The 19,963-nt window shown below is 36.4% G+C and overlaps 1 protein-coding gene across 1 annotated transcript in view; it reads right to left on the bottom strand.

The window, feature by feature from the left end:
- LOC133639835 (guanine nucleotide-binding protein subunit alpha-12-like) overlaps positions 1-19,963 on the bottom strand; it is a 67,570-nt gene that overhangs the window by 24,011 nt on the left and 23,596 nt on the right. Inside the window, exon 2 of the mRNA XM_062033479.1 lies at positions 16,122-16,340. Coding sequence (XP_061889463.1) covers positions 16,122-16,340 — 219 coding nt within the window. The remainder of the gene's footprint in view (positions 1-16,121; positions 16,341-19,963) is intronic.

The following is a 19,963-nucleotide window of genomic DNA, read 5'->3' as shown; positions in this document are numbered from 1 at the left end:
TAGTAACATTCATAATAACATGTAATATATACATGATGTAAGTATATATGTCATGTAGTAACATTCATAATAACATGTAATATATACATGATGTAAGTATATACGTCATGTAGTAACATTCATAATAACATGTAATATATACATGATGTAAGTGTATATGTCATGTAGTAACATTCATGATAACATGTAATATATACATGATGTAAGTATATACGTCATGTAGTAACATTCATAATAACATGTAATATATACATGATGTAAGTATATACGTCATGTAGTAACATTCATAATAACATGTAATATATACATGTAAGTATATATGTCATGTAGTAACATTCATAATAACATGTAATATATACATGATGTAAGTATATATGTCATGTAGTAACAGTCATAATAACATGTAATATAAACATGATGTAAGTATATATGTCATGTAGTAACATTCATAATAACATGTAATATATACATGATGTAAGTATATACGTCATGTAGTAACATTCATAATAACATGTAATATATACATGATGTAAGTATATATGTCATGTAGTAACATTCATGATAACATGTAATATATACATGATGTAAGTATATACGTCATGTAGTAACATTCATAATAACATGTAATATATACATGATGTAAGTATATATGTCATGTAGTGACATTCATAATAACATGTAATATATACATGATGTAAGTATATATGTCATGTAGTAACATTCATAATAACATGTAATATATACATGATGTAAGTATATATGTCATGTAGTAACATTCATAATAACATGTAATATATACATGATGTAAGTATATATGTCATGTAGTAACATTCATAATAACATGTAATATATACATGATGTAAGTATATATGTCATGTAGTAACATTCATAATAACATGTAATATATACATGATGTAAGTATATGTCATGTAGTAACATTCATAATAACATGTAACATATACATGATGTAAGTATATATGTCATGTAGTAACATTCATAATAACATGTAATATACACATGATGTAAGTATATATGTAATGTAGTAACATTCATAATAACATGTAATATATACATGATGTAAGTATATATGTAATGTAGTAACATTCATAATAACATGTAATATATACATGATGTAAGTATATATGTCATGTAGTAACATTCATAATAACATGTAATATATACATGATGTAAGTATATATGTCATGTAGTAACATTCATAATAACATGTAATATATACATGATGTAAGTATATATGTAATGTAGTAACATTCATAATAACATGTAATATATACATCATGTAAGTATATATGTCATGTAGTAACATTCATAATAACATGTAATATATACATGATGTAAGTATATACGTCATGTAGTAACATTCATAATAACATGTAATATATACATGTAAGTATATATGTCATGTAGTAACATTCATAATAACATGTAATATATACATGATGTAAGTATATATGTCATGTAGTAACAGTCATAATAACATGTAATATATACATGATGTAAGTATATACGTCATGTAGTAACATTCATAATAACATGTAATATATACATGATGTAAGTATATATGTCATGTAGTAACATTCATAATAACATGTAATATATACAAGATGTAAGTATATATGTCATGTAGGAACATTCATAATAACATGTATTATATACATGATGTAAGTATATATATGTCATGTAGTAACATTCATAATAACATGTAACATATACATAATGTAAGTATATATGTCATGTAGTAACATTCATAATAACATGTCATATATACATGATGTAAGTATATATGTCATGTAGTAACATTCATAATAACATGTAATATATACATGATGTAAGTATATATGTCATGTAGTAACATTCATAATAACATGTAATATATACATGATGTAAGTATATACGTCATGTAGTAACAATCATAATAACATGTAACATATACATGATGTAAGTATATATGTCATGTAGTAACATTCATAATAACATGTAATATACACATGATGTAAGTATATATGTAATGTAGTAACATTCATAATAACATGTAATATATACATGATGTAAGTATATATGTCATGTAGTAACATTCATAATAACATGTAATATATACATGATGTAAGTATATACGTCATGTAGTAACATTCATAATAACATGTAATATATACATGTAAGTATATATGTCATGTAGTAACATTCATAATAACATGTAATATATACATGATGTAAGTATATATGTCATGTAGTAACAGTCATAATAACATGTAATATAAACATGATGTAAGTATATATGTCATGTAGTAACATTCATAATAACATGTAATATATACATGATGTAAGTATATACGTCATGTAGTAACATTCATAATAACATGTAATATATACATGATGTAAGTATATATGTCATGTAGTAACATTCATGATAACATGTAATATATACATGATGTAAGTATATATGTCATGTAGTAACATTCATAATAACATGTAATATATACATGATGTAAGTATATATGTCATGTAGTAACATTCATAATAACATGTAATATATACATGATGTAAGTATATACGTCATGTAGTAACATTCATAATAACATGTAATATATACATGATGTAAGTGTATATGTCATGTAGTAACATTCATGATAACATGTAATATATACATGATGTAAGTATATACGTCATGTAGTAACATTCATAATAACATGTAATATATACATGATGTAAGTATATACGTCATGTAGTAACATTCATAATAACATGTAATATATACATGTAAGTATATATGTCATGTAGTAACATTCATAATAACATGTAATATATACATGATGTAAGTATATATGTCATGTAGTAACAGTCATAATAACATGTAATATAAACATGATGTAAGTATATATGTCATGTAGTAACATTCATAATAACATGTAATATATACATGATGTAAGTATATACGTCATGTAGTAACATTCATAATAACATGTAATATATACATGATGTAAGTATATATGTCATGTAGTAACATTCATGATAACATGTAATATATACATGATGTAAGTATATACGTCATGTAGTAACATTCATAATAACATGTAATATATACATGATGTAAGTATATATGTCATGTAGTAACATTCATAACAACATGTAACATATACATGATGTAAGTATATATGTCATGTAGTAACAGTCATAATAACATGTAATATATACATGATGTAAATATATATGTCATGTGGTAACATTCATAATAACATGTAATATATACATGATGTAAGTATATATGTCATGTAGTAACATTCATAATAACATGTAGTATATACATGATGTACAGTAAGTATATATGTCATGTAGTAACATTCATAATAACATGTAGTATATACATGATGTACAGTAAGTATATATGTCATGTAGTAACAATCATAACAACATTTAATATTTATGTATTTGGATCATTTTAAGCATAGGTGGGGCATTAATTTCAAAGAGGCATCACAATGTTCACTTTCTTCCAACAACATCACTGATTATGACTCACTGCCTGCTTCATGACAGCCAACAAACATAACAAAACATCCCTTACTGTACAAAGTCTGCTGTCATTAGGATGCCAACTGATAGAATGTTCATATAGTCCCATTTAGATGAACAATGACTCATAATCCTCGCGAAAAAAAGGAGAGGTGGAACCAAGTGTCTTTCCGTGTGGTTCTCAACAATTCCGGGTCTAAATGGGCTGTCAACTCGTCAAATGACATCCTCGTCTTTTTACTGTCCAGGTGAGAGGCATGTTTTGTGATCTTCAATCAACTTACAGGGAGCAGGGCAGCGAGGAAGCAGCAGACCACTCCATGATGTCAACATATGGACACAGGAAGTGATCACGGCGCCAGCTCAGTGGCTTAGTGGTTAGAGTGTCCGCCCTGAGATCGGGAGGTTGGTGAGTTCAAACCCCGGCCGAGTCATACCAAAGACTACAAAAAATGGGAGCCATTACCTCCCTGCTTGGCACTCAGCATCAAGGCTTGGAATTGGGGGTTAAATCACCAAAAATGACTCCCGAGCGCGGCCACTGCTGCTGCTCGCTGCTCCCCTCACCTCCCAGGGCGTGAACAAAGGGATGGGACGAACGCAGAGGATAATTCCACCACACCGAGTGACTATCATTGGGACTTTAACTTTTAAATTTAACAAATAGTTTGTCTGTGTTAGCACTTATAATAACAATATCACTAATACTTGTTAGTATTCAAGTCACAAAACGTAAATGGAGTATTGATGGTTCTTTTTGGTTGTTTTTTATTGGGTTTTATGGGCGGAATAGAGGACTTCCCATTGGCTGCGCCGTAAGCGGACTTTTATTTCCATCCATCCATTTTCTACCGCTTGTCCCTCTTGGGGTGGCAGGGGGTGCTGGAGCCTATCTCAGCTGCCTTCGGGCAGAACGAGTTAGAATTAGAGATGTCCGACAATATCGGTCTGCCAATATTATCGGCCGATAAATGCGTTAAAATGTAATATCGGAAATTATCGGTATCGGTTATTTTTATTATCAGTATCGTTTTTTTTTTGTTTTTTTTTAAATTAAATCCACATAAAAAACACAAGATACACTTACAATTAGTGCACCAACCCAAAAAACCTCCCTCCCCCATTCACACTCATTCACACAAAAGGGTTGTTTCTTTCTGTTATTAATATTCTGCTTCCTACATTATATATCAATATATATCAATACAGTCTGCAAGGGATACAGTCCGTAAGCACACATGATTGTGCGTGCTGCTGCTCCACTAATAGTACTAACCTTTAACACTTAATTTTACAAATTTTCATTAATTACTAGTTTCTATGTAACTGTTTTTATATTGTTTTACTTTCTTTTTTATTCAAGAAAATGTTTTTAATTTATTTATCTTATTTTATTTTATTCATTTTTTTAAAAAGTACCTTATCTTCACCAAAACTGGTTGTCCAAATTAGGCATAATAATGTGTTAATTCTACGACTGTATATATCGGTTGATATCGGTATCGGTTGATATCGGTATCGGTAATTAAAGAGTTGGACAATATCGGCATATCGGATATCGGCAAAAAGCCATTATCGGACATCCCTAGTTAGAATAGTTAGAATTAATTTTAAAAAATCTATCCGTCATCATGTCTTTCATAATGATTGTGAATGATAGGCATCATTGCACAAAAAGTGCACTTCCCCTTTAAAATAACTGATGGTGGCACACCGCCACAACAATATCATAGCCGCCACAGCTTGAATTTTTTTTTTTTTTTTAACGTGACAACAAATTAAAGGTATATAAAAAATAAAAACCTTATTTTGACACTCATATGACTTATATAACCAGTCACTGCTGGGTATTTTCAATTGTATTAAAAGAGTACCGAGAACAGATTGATCCTATTTTGCGTTATTCCTGAGAAAAATGGTTTCAAAAGCCGAGCAAACAAGGCAAGACAGGCAGCAAATCTGCGCGGTGGAGTTTGGCACCATCCACTTTTCCCACCGCGCCGACTGAGTCTTTCTCCCCTTGTTTGTTTAAAACTGTGCCTCATGTCGGCGGGGACAGGATACTGTGACACTGCAGCAGTAAACCATTATGAAGTGTGTGTGTGAGCGTTTACAGCCTTTGTATTGTACATCTCTTTAACGCACACACACACACATTCTTGTATTTGTTACCTTCTTGAGACCTGAGAAAAATGCCTCCCTCTTTAGGACCAGCCTTTCTAGATGTATAAAAATGTGTATTTACAATATTAATAATATATACATACTATGCAAATATAAAAAAGCTTGTTGTGAAAAATGAGTTGGAATTTCACAAGAAAAAGGTCACAATTTCACAAGAAAAACTTAGAATTTTAGCAGTATTCTAATAAAAGTCGTCATTTTACTCAACGCAAGTCAAAGTTTTACAAGAAAAACTGAACATTTGCGCAATGTTATGATAAAAGTTGGAATTTTACTCAACAGTCGCAATTTTACAAGAAAAGCTTTCCATTTTGGCAATTTTATGAAAAGAGTCGTCATTTTACTCGACAAAAGTCACCATTTTATAAGAAAACTTACACATTTTGGCAATATTATAATAACTATTGGAATTTTACTTGGCAAAATGATGACAAATGTCATCATTTTACTCTAAAAAAGTCACTATTTTACAAGGACAACAAAAAAATTGGCAATATTGTGATAAAAGTCAGAATTTGATGACAAATGTCACCATTTTGCATTAAAAAATTATAATTTTAGATAAAAAAGTAATATTTTACGAGAAAATATTGCAATATTACAGAAACAAAGAATATGATCATTTTTTCCCAATTTTATAAGAAGAAAGTCGACACATTGTAAGAAAAAGACTGATTTTAGTTTTTGTTTTTTTTAATCTTTAGTTTGTAATTAGTTTTAAATCTTCATTATTTATTTTAAGTTATTACAGTACGTCTCTATATACATATTTACTTATTTTTTTTAAATTAATTTTGGCCAAAGCGGGCGCATTTCAATTTCTTACACACACTTGTTATTACATTTGTTGACCAGAGGGGGAGCACTTTTAAAAGCGACACACAGTCAATGTGAAAAATCCCTCCTTTTTGGGACCACCCTCATTTTGACCAGCAGGGGTGCAAATGAGACATTGTCTATTAGATGCAATGTTATTGATTTATGTCATCACTTGTTCACACCTCCTCATATGGAAGATACTTTTCCTTCTTCATGTCTCAAGAAGGCTAGAAATACAAGCGCGCGCACACACACACACACACACACACACACACACACACACACACACACACACACACACACACACACACACACACACACACACACACACACACTTGTATGTGTTACCTTCTTGAGACCAGAGAAAAATGCCTCCCTCTTTAGGACCAGCCTTTCTAGATATATAAAGAAGTGTATTTACAACATTAATAATATATACATACTATGCAAATATAAAAAAGCTTGTTGTGAAAAATGAATTGGAATTTCACAAGAAAAAGGTCACAATTTCACAAGAAAAACTTAAAATTTTGGCAGTATTCTAATAAAAGTCGTCATTTTACTCAACGCAAGTCCAAATTTGACAAGAAAAACTGAACATTTGTGCAATGTTATGATAAAAGTTGGAATTTTACTCAATAACAGTCGCAATTTTACAAGAAAAGCTCAACATTTTGGCAATTTTATGAAAAGAGTCGTAATTTGACTTGACAAAAGTCACAATTTTATAAGAAAACTTAAAAATGTTGGCAATATTACAATAATAATCGGAATTTTACTTGGCAAAATGATGACAAAAGTCATAATTATACTCCAAAAAAGTCACTATTTTACAAGGACAACAAAAAAAATTGGCAATATTGTGATTAAAGTCAGGATTTAATGACAAATGTCACCATTTTGCATTAAAAATGTATAACTTTACATAAAAAAGTAATAATTTTACGAGAAAATATTGCAATATTACAGAAACAAAAAGAATATGAGAACATTTTCCCCAAATAAGTCGACACATTGTAAGAAAAAGACTGCTTTTAGCTAATTTTTTATTTTTTTAATCTTTTGTTTGTAATTGGTTTTTAATCTTCATTATTTACTTCAAGTTATTACTGTACGTCTCTATATACATATTTTTTTAAATAAATTTTGGCCAAAGGGGGTGCATTTCAATTTCTTACACACACACTTGTTATTACATATGTCGGCCAGAGGGGGAGCACTTTTAAAAGCGACACACAGTCAGTGTGAAAAATCCCTCCTTTTTGGGACCACCCTCATTTTGACCAGCAGGGGTGCAAATGAGACATTGTCTATTAGATGCAATGTTATTGGGACCATGATTTATGTCATAACCTCCTCATATGGAAGATACTTTTCCTTCTTCATGTCTCAAGAAGGCTAGAAATACAAGTACACACACACACTTGTATGTGTTACCTTCTTGAGACCAGAGAAAAATGCCTCCCTCTTTAGGACCAGCCTTTCTAGATATATAAAGAAGTGTATTTACAACATTAATAATATATACATACTATGCAAATATAAAAAAGCTTGTTGTGAAAAATGAGTTGGAATTTCACAATAAAAAGGTCACAATTTCACAAGAAAAACTTAGAATTTTAGCAGTATTCTAATAAAAGTCGTCATTTTACTCAACGCAAGTCAAAGTTTTACAAGAAAAACTGAACATTTGTGCAATATTATGATAAAAGTTGGAATTTTACTCAACAGTCGCAATTTTACAAGAAAAGCTTTCCATTTTGGCAATTTTATGAAAAGAGTCGTAATTTTACTCGACAAAAGTCACAATTTTATAAGAAAACTTGGAAATTTTGGCAATATTATAATAACAATCGGAATTTTACCCGGCAAAATGATGACAAAAGTCGTCATTTTACTCCAAAAAAGTCACTATTTTACAAGGACAACATAAAAATTGGCAATATTGTGATAAAAGTCAGAATTTAATGACAAATGTCACCATTTTGCATAAAAAAATTATAATTTTACATTAAAAAGTTATAATTTTACGAGAAAATATTACAAAAACAGAAAGACTATGAGAATTTTTTCCCCCAAAAAAGTCGACACATTGTAAGAAAAAGACTGCTTTTAGTTCATTTTAAAAAAATTTAATCTTTTGTTTGTAATTGGTTTTTAATCTTCATTATTTACTTCAAGTTATTACAGTATGTCTCTATATACATATTTTTTTAAATTAATTTTGGCCAAAGGGGGCGCATTTCAATTTCTTACACACACTTGTTATTACATATGTTGGCCAGAGGGGGAGCACACAGTCAATGTGAAAAATCCCTCCTTTTTGGGACCACCCTCATTTTGACCAGCAGGGGTGCAAATGAGACATTGTCTATTAGATGCAATGTTATTGGGACCATGATTTATGTCATCACTTGTTCACACCTCCTCATATGGAAGATACTTTTCCTTCTTCATGTCTCAAGAAGGCTAGAAATACAAGAACACACAGACACACACACTACACACTCACGTGCGGCACATTAAGAAGTCAAAGCTGTATTATTAAGAGTCGACATACTGCAACGGCTGCCTACTTTGTGTCAACCAAAGGAGTTTGGCTGCCATATCAAAGTTATCAGAGGCCCGCAAGTCAACAAAATCCCTGTTTGCTGTCCTCTGCTCTGCCCATCCCCCCGACTTTTCCCTTCTTTCTCTCCCTGCGGTGTCTGTCCGGGGCTCGGGTTCAGCCGAGCCTGGGAAAAGCAGACAGAAAAAAAAAAGCTCTGCGGGAGAGAAGAGGGAGCGAGAGAGAGAGAGAGGCAGAATGTAACGTTTGTTTATGTATTTATTGGTTGTGGCGTACGGCGTTGTGTGAGGGACCGCAGAGAAGTGAAAACATGGCCTCTGCTGTATCATGCTCCAGTCCAAATCAACAAGACTGAAGTGCAGAGTGTACAACTAATGAATGTTTGGTGGTGGTCGCAGAGGTTAGGGCGCAAATTGACAAGCACGCTTCCGTCCGTCTACCCCAGGGCAGCTGTGTAGCTTATCACCGTCAATGGGTTATTGAATAATGGCTTCTCAGTTCTCTGTGAAGCGCTGCTGCTCACTGCTCCCCTCACCTCCCAGGGGGTGATCAAGGGTGATGGGTCAAATGCAGAGAATAATTTCGCCACATCTAGTGTGTGTGTGACAATCATTGCTACTTTAACTTTTTTTAATAATTTCACCAAATCGTCAACGTGGAGTTATTGAGTCTGTGTAGCTGATTGGTGAGCTAGCTTCTGCAGCTAGCGGGTCCACAACGATGACTTCTGTTTTGTCTGATCAGCCATTTTACTGCCGTGTTACAGGCACCGTTTTAAAACAGTTAAGGTATGTAAATAAACATTTACAAAATATTTTGTGTCAGTATATACAGTATATGTGGCTTATGTGTGTCTTCGGTGCGGCTAACATATGGAAAATATTTTTTTTCTTTGAAAATTTAGTGGGTGCGGCTTGTTACCCATGTGTTCTATCGTCCGGAAAATACGGTACTTTTAAAAATGTTTATTGTTGTAGCAATATGGTTGTTAAAGCTAAGGATTTGTGTGATATCTGACTGTTTGTTAGGGCACCAAAGGGACTTCTGTGGGTGTGTGAGAGTGTTGGAAGAGCGGTGCATACAGCACAGTTCAGCTTGTCGTTGTTTTGTCTTTTTAATCAAGAGACAGTCGATCCATCACCTCCTTGTTATGTTTGATATACAGTACTGTAGAGCAGTGGTCCCCAACCTTTTTGTAGCTGGGGACCGGTCAACGCTTGAAAATTTGTCCCACGGACCGGGGGGTGGGGGGGGATTTTTTATTTTTATTTTTTTTTTTTCCATAAAGAAATACAATCATGTGTGCTTACGGACTGTATACCTGCAGACTGTATTGATCTATATTGACATACACATACACAATATGTATATATAGTGTTTTTATGTTGATTTAATTTAAAAAAAATATATATATATTTTAATTTTTTAATTTTTTTTATTTTTTATTTCTTGCGCGGCCCGGTACCAATCGGTCCGCGGCCCGGTGGTTGGGGACCACTGCTGTAGAGGACTTTAGATTGTTTTAAAGTGTACAAACCTTCACTAAAATATGGACTTTTGTCGAAGCAGAAACCCGTTATTCATATTTACATTGTTTCTTAAGGAGAAATTAGTTTCACTCTACGATCTTTTCGATTTACAAACTCTGTTCAGAAAGTTCGTAAATCGAGGTTCCACCATACTTGTGTAGACATTCATGTCGATGCTAATGTAGATGCTACCTCCGTAGAAGCATTTAAAGGCCTACTGAAATGAATTTTTTTTATTTAAACGGGGATAGCAGATCTATTCTATGTGTCATACTTGATCATTTCGCGATATTGCCATATTTTTGCTGAAAGGATTTAGTATAGAACAACGACGATAAAGATTGCAACTTTTGGTATCTGATAAAAAAAAGGCTTGCACCTACCGGAAGTAGCGTGACGTAGTCAGTTGAACATATACGCAAAGTTCCCTATTGTTTACAATGATGGCCGCATGAAGTGAGAGAGATTCGGACCGAGAAAGCGACAATTTCCCCATTAATTTGAGCGAGGATGAAAGATTTGTGGATGAGTAAAGTGCAAGTGAAGGACTAGTGGGGAGTTGAAGCTATTCAGATAGGGAAGATGCTGTGAGAGCCGGGGGTGACCTGATATTCAGCTGGGAATGACTACAACAGTAAATAAACACAAGACATATATATACTCTATTAGCCACAACACAACCAGGCTTATATTTAATATGCCACAAATTAATCCTGCATAAAAACACCTGCGTGTTTGTTATGCTAGCTCCTAGCTCCTCTGCTAGCTCCTAGCTCCATAGAACACGCCAATACAATTCAAACACCTGATCAACACACACAATCACTCAGCCCAAAAGACCGTTTACCTAACCCAAGGTTCATAAAGCTTATATATTTTTAAAAAGTTACGTACGTGACGCGCACATACGGTCAAGTTATCGAATGTTTAGCAGCCAAGGCTGCATACTCACGGTACCTGATATTCAGCTGGGAATGACTACAACAGTAAATAAACACAAGACATATATATACTCTATTAGCCACAACACAACCAGGCTTATATTTAATATGCCACAAATTAATCCTGCATAATAACACCTGCGTGTTTGTTATGCTAGCTCCTAGCTCCTCTGCTAGCTCCTAGCTCCATAGAACACGCCAATACAATTCAAACACCTGATCAACACACACAATCACTCAGCCCAAAAGACCGTTCACCTAACCCAAGGTTCATAAAGCTTATATATTTTTAAAAAGTTACGTACGTGACGCGCACTTACGGTACGGTACGTGTTATGCTAGCTCCTAGCTCCTCTGCTAGCTCCTAGCTCCATAGAACACGCCAATACAATTCAAACACATGATCAACACACACAATCACTCAGCCCAAAAGACCGTTCACCTAACCCAAGGTTCATAAAGCTTATATATTTTAAAAAAGTTACGTACATACGCAAAAAAAAGCCAAAGCTGCATACTCACAGTAGCACGTCTGCGTCTTTGTCATCCAAATCAAAGTAATCCTGGTAAGAGTCTGTGTTGTCCCAGTTCTCTACAGGCGTCTGTGTATCCAAATCAAAAGTCCTCCTGGTTAGAGTCTCTGTTATCCGAGTTCTTCCATCTTGACTGCATCTTTCGGGAATGTAAACAAAGAAGCGCCGGCTGTGTACTGTTGTGGCTGACTACGTTCGAAAAATACGTCCATTTCGCACCGACAACTTTCTTCTTTGCTTGCTTGGCTTCCTTCTCCATAATGCAATGAACATGATTGAAACAGATTCACGAACACAGATGTCCAGAATACTGTGGAATTATGAAATGAAAACAGAGCTTTTTCGTATCGGCTTCAATGTGGAAGGCATACCCGTGTTCGCCGGGCTACGTCACACGCATACGTCATCCTCAGAGGCGTTTCGAACCGGAAGTTTAGCGGCAAATTTAAAATGTCACTTTATAAGTTAACCCGGCCGTATTGGCATGTGTTATAATGTTAAGATTTCATCATTGATATATAAACTATCAGACTGCGTGGTCGGTAGTAGTGGGTTTCAGTAGGCCTTTAAGTCCCATCTTAAAACTCATTCTTATCCTTTAGCCTTTAAATAGACCGCTTTTTTAGACCAGTTGATCTGCTGTCTCTCTTCTCGGCCACGGATCAGTTTCCACGGAGGATGCACTAGCTGTTCCAAGTGGGGACCACTCCTCTGCGCATTGTGTGTGCATTCAGCATTTTCGTCTTGCTACTGCAAAGCGGCCAATGGTTGGTTCTCTGTCTGGTTCCCGTTGTACCTTTTGAAGAGCCCCAGTGCTGCATACCGACTTTATCACGGCGGGCCTCCAGATAAGACAAGGCAGGTTGACATAAAGCTGTCCACATGACGTCTCGCACACGTAGAGTTAGCCACGGCGAGACGGAAGTGACTAAGTGGCTGATAAATGTGTAACCAGGTAGAAGGTCAGTGCTCAGGCGTCGTGCAAAAGACAAACCAGCAGCCTGAACGGGGAACGACAAAGTGCAAAAACACGGTCAGCGATCCTTCCAAAACAACCTCTTAGTCCCAGGCAACATCTGCCTGCTCCATCACAGGGGACCCTTGGCCCTGACATGGTTACTTGATGAGCAAAGTGCTTCTCCAGCTCTTTCACAACTCACACCATCCTTTCTTCAAAATGGCATCTTTATAGGTCTCATTTTTTCTCCTGTCTGGAGAGAGCTCTTGGGAAATAGAGCGAGAAGCCATCTGGTTAAACGTATAGAGACACATCTCGGAGCCTTGAGAGGCCTCGATCTGAATTGATCGTCTTACCAAGACATTTCTGTGCCAACTTTGAAGGGACCGTTTGGGGAAGACCTTTTTTTTTTTGTTCCAGCAGGATGCAAAGTCCATGAAGACATGCTTGGGAGCCCTGACCTCAACCACATCAAAGGTCCCTCACATCTTGCCAGTGTAACATTCTACACCGTGGTATGCTGGGGGAGGTATGGGGCAGCACTTTCAAGAGCGACTCCTCCAGGCTGGACGAGCCAACACGGTTCTGTAATTGGCACGGAGCTGGACTCCATGGTGACGGTTGCAGGGAGACAATCTCTGAAGGCGCTGCTGGCCATCCGAGATGATACTAGCCACTCCACGCGGGATACCATCAGTGTGCAGGAAAGTCTACTCAGGGACTCAAAAACTCCTTTGTTACCCGTGCCATTAGAGAAGGAGGGAAGACGGGGAGGGGCACAGGAACATTGTGCAATAACATGACTTTCTGCCTTGGTTTGTACTATACATACTGTACTTTTTATTCACAACTTATTATTCTATTTTATATTTAATACACATTTTATAGTATTTATATATATGTGTGTATGTATATGTATATATGTGTATATATATGTATGTACTGTATATGTGTATACAGTACATGTACATATATGTAAATATGTATATATATACATATACATATGTATATCTACATATACACATATATACTGTATACATATACACTACCGTTGAAAAGTTTGGGGTCACATTGAAATGTCCTTATTTTTGAAGGAAAAGCACTGTACTTTTCAATGAAGATAACTTTAAACTAGTCTTAACTTGAAAGAAATACACTCTATACATTGCTAATGTGGTAAATGACTATTCTAGCTGCAAATGTCTGGTTTTTGGTGTAATATCTACATAGGTGTATAGAGGCCCATTTCCAGCAACTATCACTCCAGTGTTCTAATGGTACAATGTGTTTGCTCATTGGCTCAGAAGGCTAATTGATGATTGGAAAACCCTTGTGCAATCATGTTCACACATCTGAAAACAGTTTAGCTCGTTACAGAAGCTACAAAACTGACCTTCCTTTGAGCACATTGAGTTTCTGGAGCATCACATTTGTGGGGTCAATTAAACGCTCAAAATGGCCAGAAAAAGAGAACTTTCATGTGAAACTCGACAGTCTATTCTTGTTCTTAGAAATGAAGGCTATTCCACAAAATTGTTTGGGTGACCCCAAACTTTTGAACGGTAGTGTATACATACAGATACACATACACACACACACATATATATATATATATATATATATATATATATATATATATATATATATATATATATATATATATATATATATATATATATATATATATATATATATATAAAATATACAGTACAGGCCAAAAGTTTGGACACACCTTCTCATTCAATGTGTTTTCTTTATTTTCATGACTATTTACATTGTACATTGTCACATCAAAACTATGAATGAACACATGTGGAGTTATGTACTTAACAAAAAAAAGGTGAAATAAGTGAAAACGTGTTTTATATTCTAGTTTTTTTCAAAATAGCCCCCCTTTTGGTCTGATTACTGCTCTGCACACTCTTGGCATTCTCTCCATGAGCTTCAAGAGGTAGTCACCTGAAATGGTTTTCCCTTCACAGGTGTGCCTTGTCAGGGTTGATTAGTGGAATTTATTGCTTTATCAATGTGGTTGGGACCATCAGTTGTGTTGGGAATGAGAAGGTGTGTCCAAGCTTTTGGCCTGTACTGTATATGTATGTATGTATGTACCGGTATACATATTAGGGCTATCAACGTTAACGCATGTCATTAATAAAAAATATATATCGCTGTGGAGGGAAAGTGCGATCAGCGCGCCTGCAGGAGCAAAGGTCACCGCCTCTGTCAATGGTGTCGAGGGCGGAGCACCATCAGCTAGGGGCGGGGCATGTGCGGGACGGCGAGACAATCGCGCTATAATAAATGACTGATGATTAATCAAAGTGTTTGTTTTGACCGGCCCCTGAAGGCAGCGCGCAATGCACAGGCAGTGATGACGTCACACACCAGCGATGAAAACGGCCTTCTTTCATCTCCGTAAAATCGCTAAAAAATTTGTTCCACGCTGAGATCATTATTCATGCGTTCGTTACGTCTCAATTACTGTAACGTATTATTTTCGATGATATTACGGACCGTAGATGGTGAAATGCCTAAATTCCTTGCAAAAGCTCGTTGAGAATTGTTGGACAATTTGCTCAGGCATTTGTTGACAAAGTGGTGACCCTCGCCCCGTCCTTGTTTGTGAATGACTGAGCATTTCATGGAAGCTGCTTTTATACCCAATCATGGCACCCACCTGTTCCCAATTAGCCTGTTCACCTGTGGGATGTTCCAAATAAGTCTTTGATGAGCACTCCTCAGCTTTCTCAGTCTTTTTTGCCACTTGTGCCAGCTTTTTTGAAACATGTTGCAGGCATCAAATTCCAAATGAGCTAATATTTGCAAAAAATAAAGTTTACCAGTTTGGACGTTAAATATCTTGTCTTTGCAGTCTATTCAATTGAATATAAGTGGAAAAGGATTTGTTGTATTCTCTTTTTATTTACCATTTACACAACGTGACGACTTCCCTGCTTTAGGGGTTCGTACTTCGGATGGAAGTACGCCCCGTATTGCAACATTATTTGAGCTCGGGGCTAAACGATTACGTGATGGCCCGAGCGACACTCTACTCACCAGCTGGAACTCGGAGCGTCGCGCGTAGGCTTGTTGTACGCTGGCGTCGGCCCACAGTGCGCTCAGCGCCATCACGTACAGCTGGAACTCGCCGGGCTCCACCCCGGCGCCGCCCACGCGTCCCTCCCACGACATCACCAGCATGCCTTGCTTCTCGTTCTCGCAGCTCTGCCAGCTGATGCCCAGCTTGTCCCGGGCGTCCACCAGCACGCGCATGCCCTGCAGAGGACACACACACACACACACACACACACACACACACACACACACACACACACACACACACACACACACACACACACACACACACACACCAGGCACAATCAGGGGCTAGTCTGGCACAATGATAGTACAATTTGATTAAAATGTTGCCTTCTTAGAAAAGCATCTGAGTGGAGCTTTACTCGGAAAGATGGAGGCACACAATCACTGACACACACACACACACACACACACACACACACACACACACACACACACACACACACACACACACACACACACACACACACACACACACACACACACACACACACACACACACACACACACACGCGGCCTTGTGAGGCTTGCTTGTGTGGGGGGTCTCCTGGGATCAAACAAACCAACACAAACAGTTGGTGTGGCTGTCTTATCGTTAACTAGCAGCCTTGAATTTATAAAAAACTTCAAACTGTCTTGTAACAAGATGAGTAGTGTCTTTGTTGTTGCCGCGGCGACCTCAAATCACCTACTTCACTGGTCTGTAACAGTGATTCCCAACAAATACAAATCAGTGCAGTGGATTAGGGTTAGGCGATATATGGAATATAGTCGATATATCGCGGGTTTGTCTCTGTGCGATATAGAAAATGACTATATGGTGATATTGGAGTATAAGTTCTCACGCAGTTGCTTTTAGCTGCGGGCATTACACTACAGCAGGGGTGGGCAATTAATTTTTACCGGGGGCCGCATGAGCAACCCGAGCACTGCTGGAGGGCCACATCGACAATATTTCAATTAAATTTTGCTCAATATTATTTTTGATATATACCGCAAGATAAATAATAATAATAATTAATAATAATAGTAATACTTCAACATAGTGTGTGTAACAGCATTCCATGACTAATATAAATAAATTAACATTAATAATAAATGACAGTAAAATAAGCACACGTATGACTGAGGAGTCATAGTGTAACTTTGTGTGGTGTTTGAGTTGTCCGACTTTTTGTGTGGCCATAAACGCACCAGTGGTTTAGTGCTATGCGTGTTGGTGACAGATGACAAGTTGGTTTTGGCCTGGTTTGTACGGCAGAAAATGACTAGTTTTTCGAGATAGAAGTGTTTTACTCATGTTTTTGGTGTGGTTCTGGCCGAATATAAACAGTTTTGCTCAATAAAGTGATCGATATAATTCCTGGCCTCGAAGCATCTCGATAGACGTTACAATAATTGAACGGTGTTCAATTGAACGGTGTTGACGAACACCGTTAGGGCCGCTTGTTGTCACTGTCACTCAAAGTTGCATTGCAAAATTACATAGAATAAATATGTTTATTTCGTTTAGAATTCAGATGGGATTTGATTTGGTGCGCGGCATATATTTGCTGTGCGCAGCAGACGCTTGAGCAGTGCGCAATTGCGCAGGCACGCACCTTAGAGGGAACGTTGCATGGCAGTCCATGTCTTGTTGGAAACACGCCATTCTTCATCAACTTTTCTCTTTTTAGCGTCTCGGGTGTAAACCGTGCATCACTTGTCGCTGAATGTGCACCTTCACTCGCAGGTTACACACGGACACACGCCCATAAATAATACTTTTCAAAATAAAAGCAGCACAGTTGTATTGCGCGCACGACATAGATGTTTTTTCAACTTTATTTTGTAATTAATGATTGCAGCTGTTCACATTCACTCACAATCACGCACACGCATACGTCCACACGGAAGTGATACAAATAACGATTTTCAAAACAAAAGCAGCACCGTTGTATTGCACACTCGACATAGATACTTTTTAAAATTTATTTTGTAATTTATAATTGGCCTCACGCGGGCCGGACAGGGACGCACAAAGGGCCGGATGCGGCCCGCGGGCCGCAGAATGCCCAGGTCTGCACTACAGGCTCTTCTCACTCTATCTCGTCCCTCCTTCTCACAGAGACATAAAACAAGCGCACTTTCTTACATACGTCACATACTGTCGCGCGTGCAACGTCACACGCCCTCGCCGAGCAGAGAGGTAGCGGCATGGGTAAAGTTAGCCGAGGGAGGTGGTGCGAGTGGTAATACGAGAGAGAGTAGGTGCGAATCTGGTAACAAATGAAGGAAGAATAATTAATTCCCAAGAAAAACAGCAGGGGGTCCATCGTCTGGCGGTGGTTTGGCTTCAAGCGGGAATATGTTGAACAGACAACCGTAATATGTCAGCTATGCGGAAAAAGCGTAGCTACAAAAAGTAGCATTACTGCTAATTTGTAGCATGACTTGAAAAGTCACCTGCTAAAGAATGAAGAGTGCTTGAAACTCCGCATGTCAACATCTCCGTTCGGTGCCACACTAACAAAATGCCCAAGCAACCATTTCCATACCAAAATTTGTGGTATCACTCAAAACTAATGCAAAGTATCAAACAACAGAAGAATAAGTGATTATTAAATTTTAACAGAAGTGTAGATAGAACATGTTGAAACAGAAAGTAAGCAGATATTAACAGTATATGAACAAGTTGATTAATAATCTATCCATTTTCTACCGCTTGCTCCTAATAATTTTGACAAAATAATAACAAACATAACAGAGAAATGACACATATGTCAGCAGCCAAATTAGGAACCTTTGCTTACTTACTTCTAGGCCTTGCCTAAAAATAAAATCTTCGATTTCTTTCCCTACTTTTTAAAGAAACCAATGAACACAAATGACAGACGTAATACAAAGCAAGTTTTGCTTTTATTTAATTAAAAACTAGTAGATTGAAATGACACTGCATCCTATATTTAACCTAGAATGTGACACTTGTTAACTGTTAGCATGCTAACATTAAAGTGCTAACTTTTTTTTTAGCTAATTTTACACTTTTTCTCTAATTCCCTAGCCATACACCTTAGAGTCATTTAACTTGGTATGTGACACACGCTAACTGTTAGCATGCTAACGTTAGCTTGCTAAGATTAGCATGCTAACTTTTTGAGCTAGTTTTGCAACCGTTTCCACCAATCATATACTTTGTTACCCATTAGCATGCAAACGATAGCATGCTGGCAAGCTAACTTAAGCATGCTAAGTTTTTCATCTAATTTCACACTTTTTTCTTTATTTTCGCAGCCATACACCTTTTGAGTCATATAACTTGGTATATGAAACATGCTAACAGTTATCATGCCAACGTTTGCACACATGCTTTGATTGATTGATTGATTGAGACTTTTATTAGTAGGTTGCACAGTGAAACACATATTCCGTACAATTGACCACTAAATGGTAACACCCCAATACGTTTTTCAACTTGTTTAAGTCGGGGTCCACTTAAATTGATTCATGATACAGATATATACTATCATATATACTATCATCATAATACAGTCATCGCACAAGATAATCACATTGAATTATTTACATTATTTACAATCAGGGGTGTGGAGGGGGGGGGGGTAGGATATGGACAGCAAGTAGTGGACATAGAGAGAGAGAGAGATCAGAAGGCATAAGAAAAAGTATCTGCATTTGATTGTTTACATTTGATTATTAGCAATCCGGGGAGGGTGTTAGTTTAGTGTTGTAGCTGCCTGGAGGTGAACTTTTATTGCTAAATGTTAGCATTTTAATGTAAGCATGCTAAGGTTTTAGGCTAG

Source organism: Entelurus aequoreus, linkage group LG22, assembly GCF_033978785.1.
Source record: "Entelurus aequoreus isolate RoL-2023_Sb linkage group LG22, RoL_Eaeq_v1.1, whole genome shotgun sequence".
Classification (NCBI taxonomy): domain Eukaryota; kingdom Metazoa; phylum Chordata; class Actinopteri; order Syngnathiformes; family Syngnathidae; genus Entelurus; species Entelurus aequoreus.
Note: the sequence above shows the minus strand (reverse complement) of the source record. Positions and strands in the feature narration are given on the sequence as shown.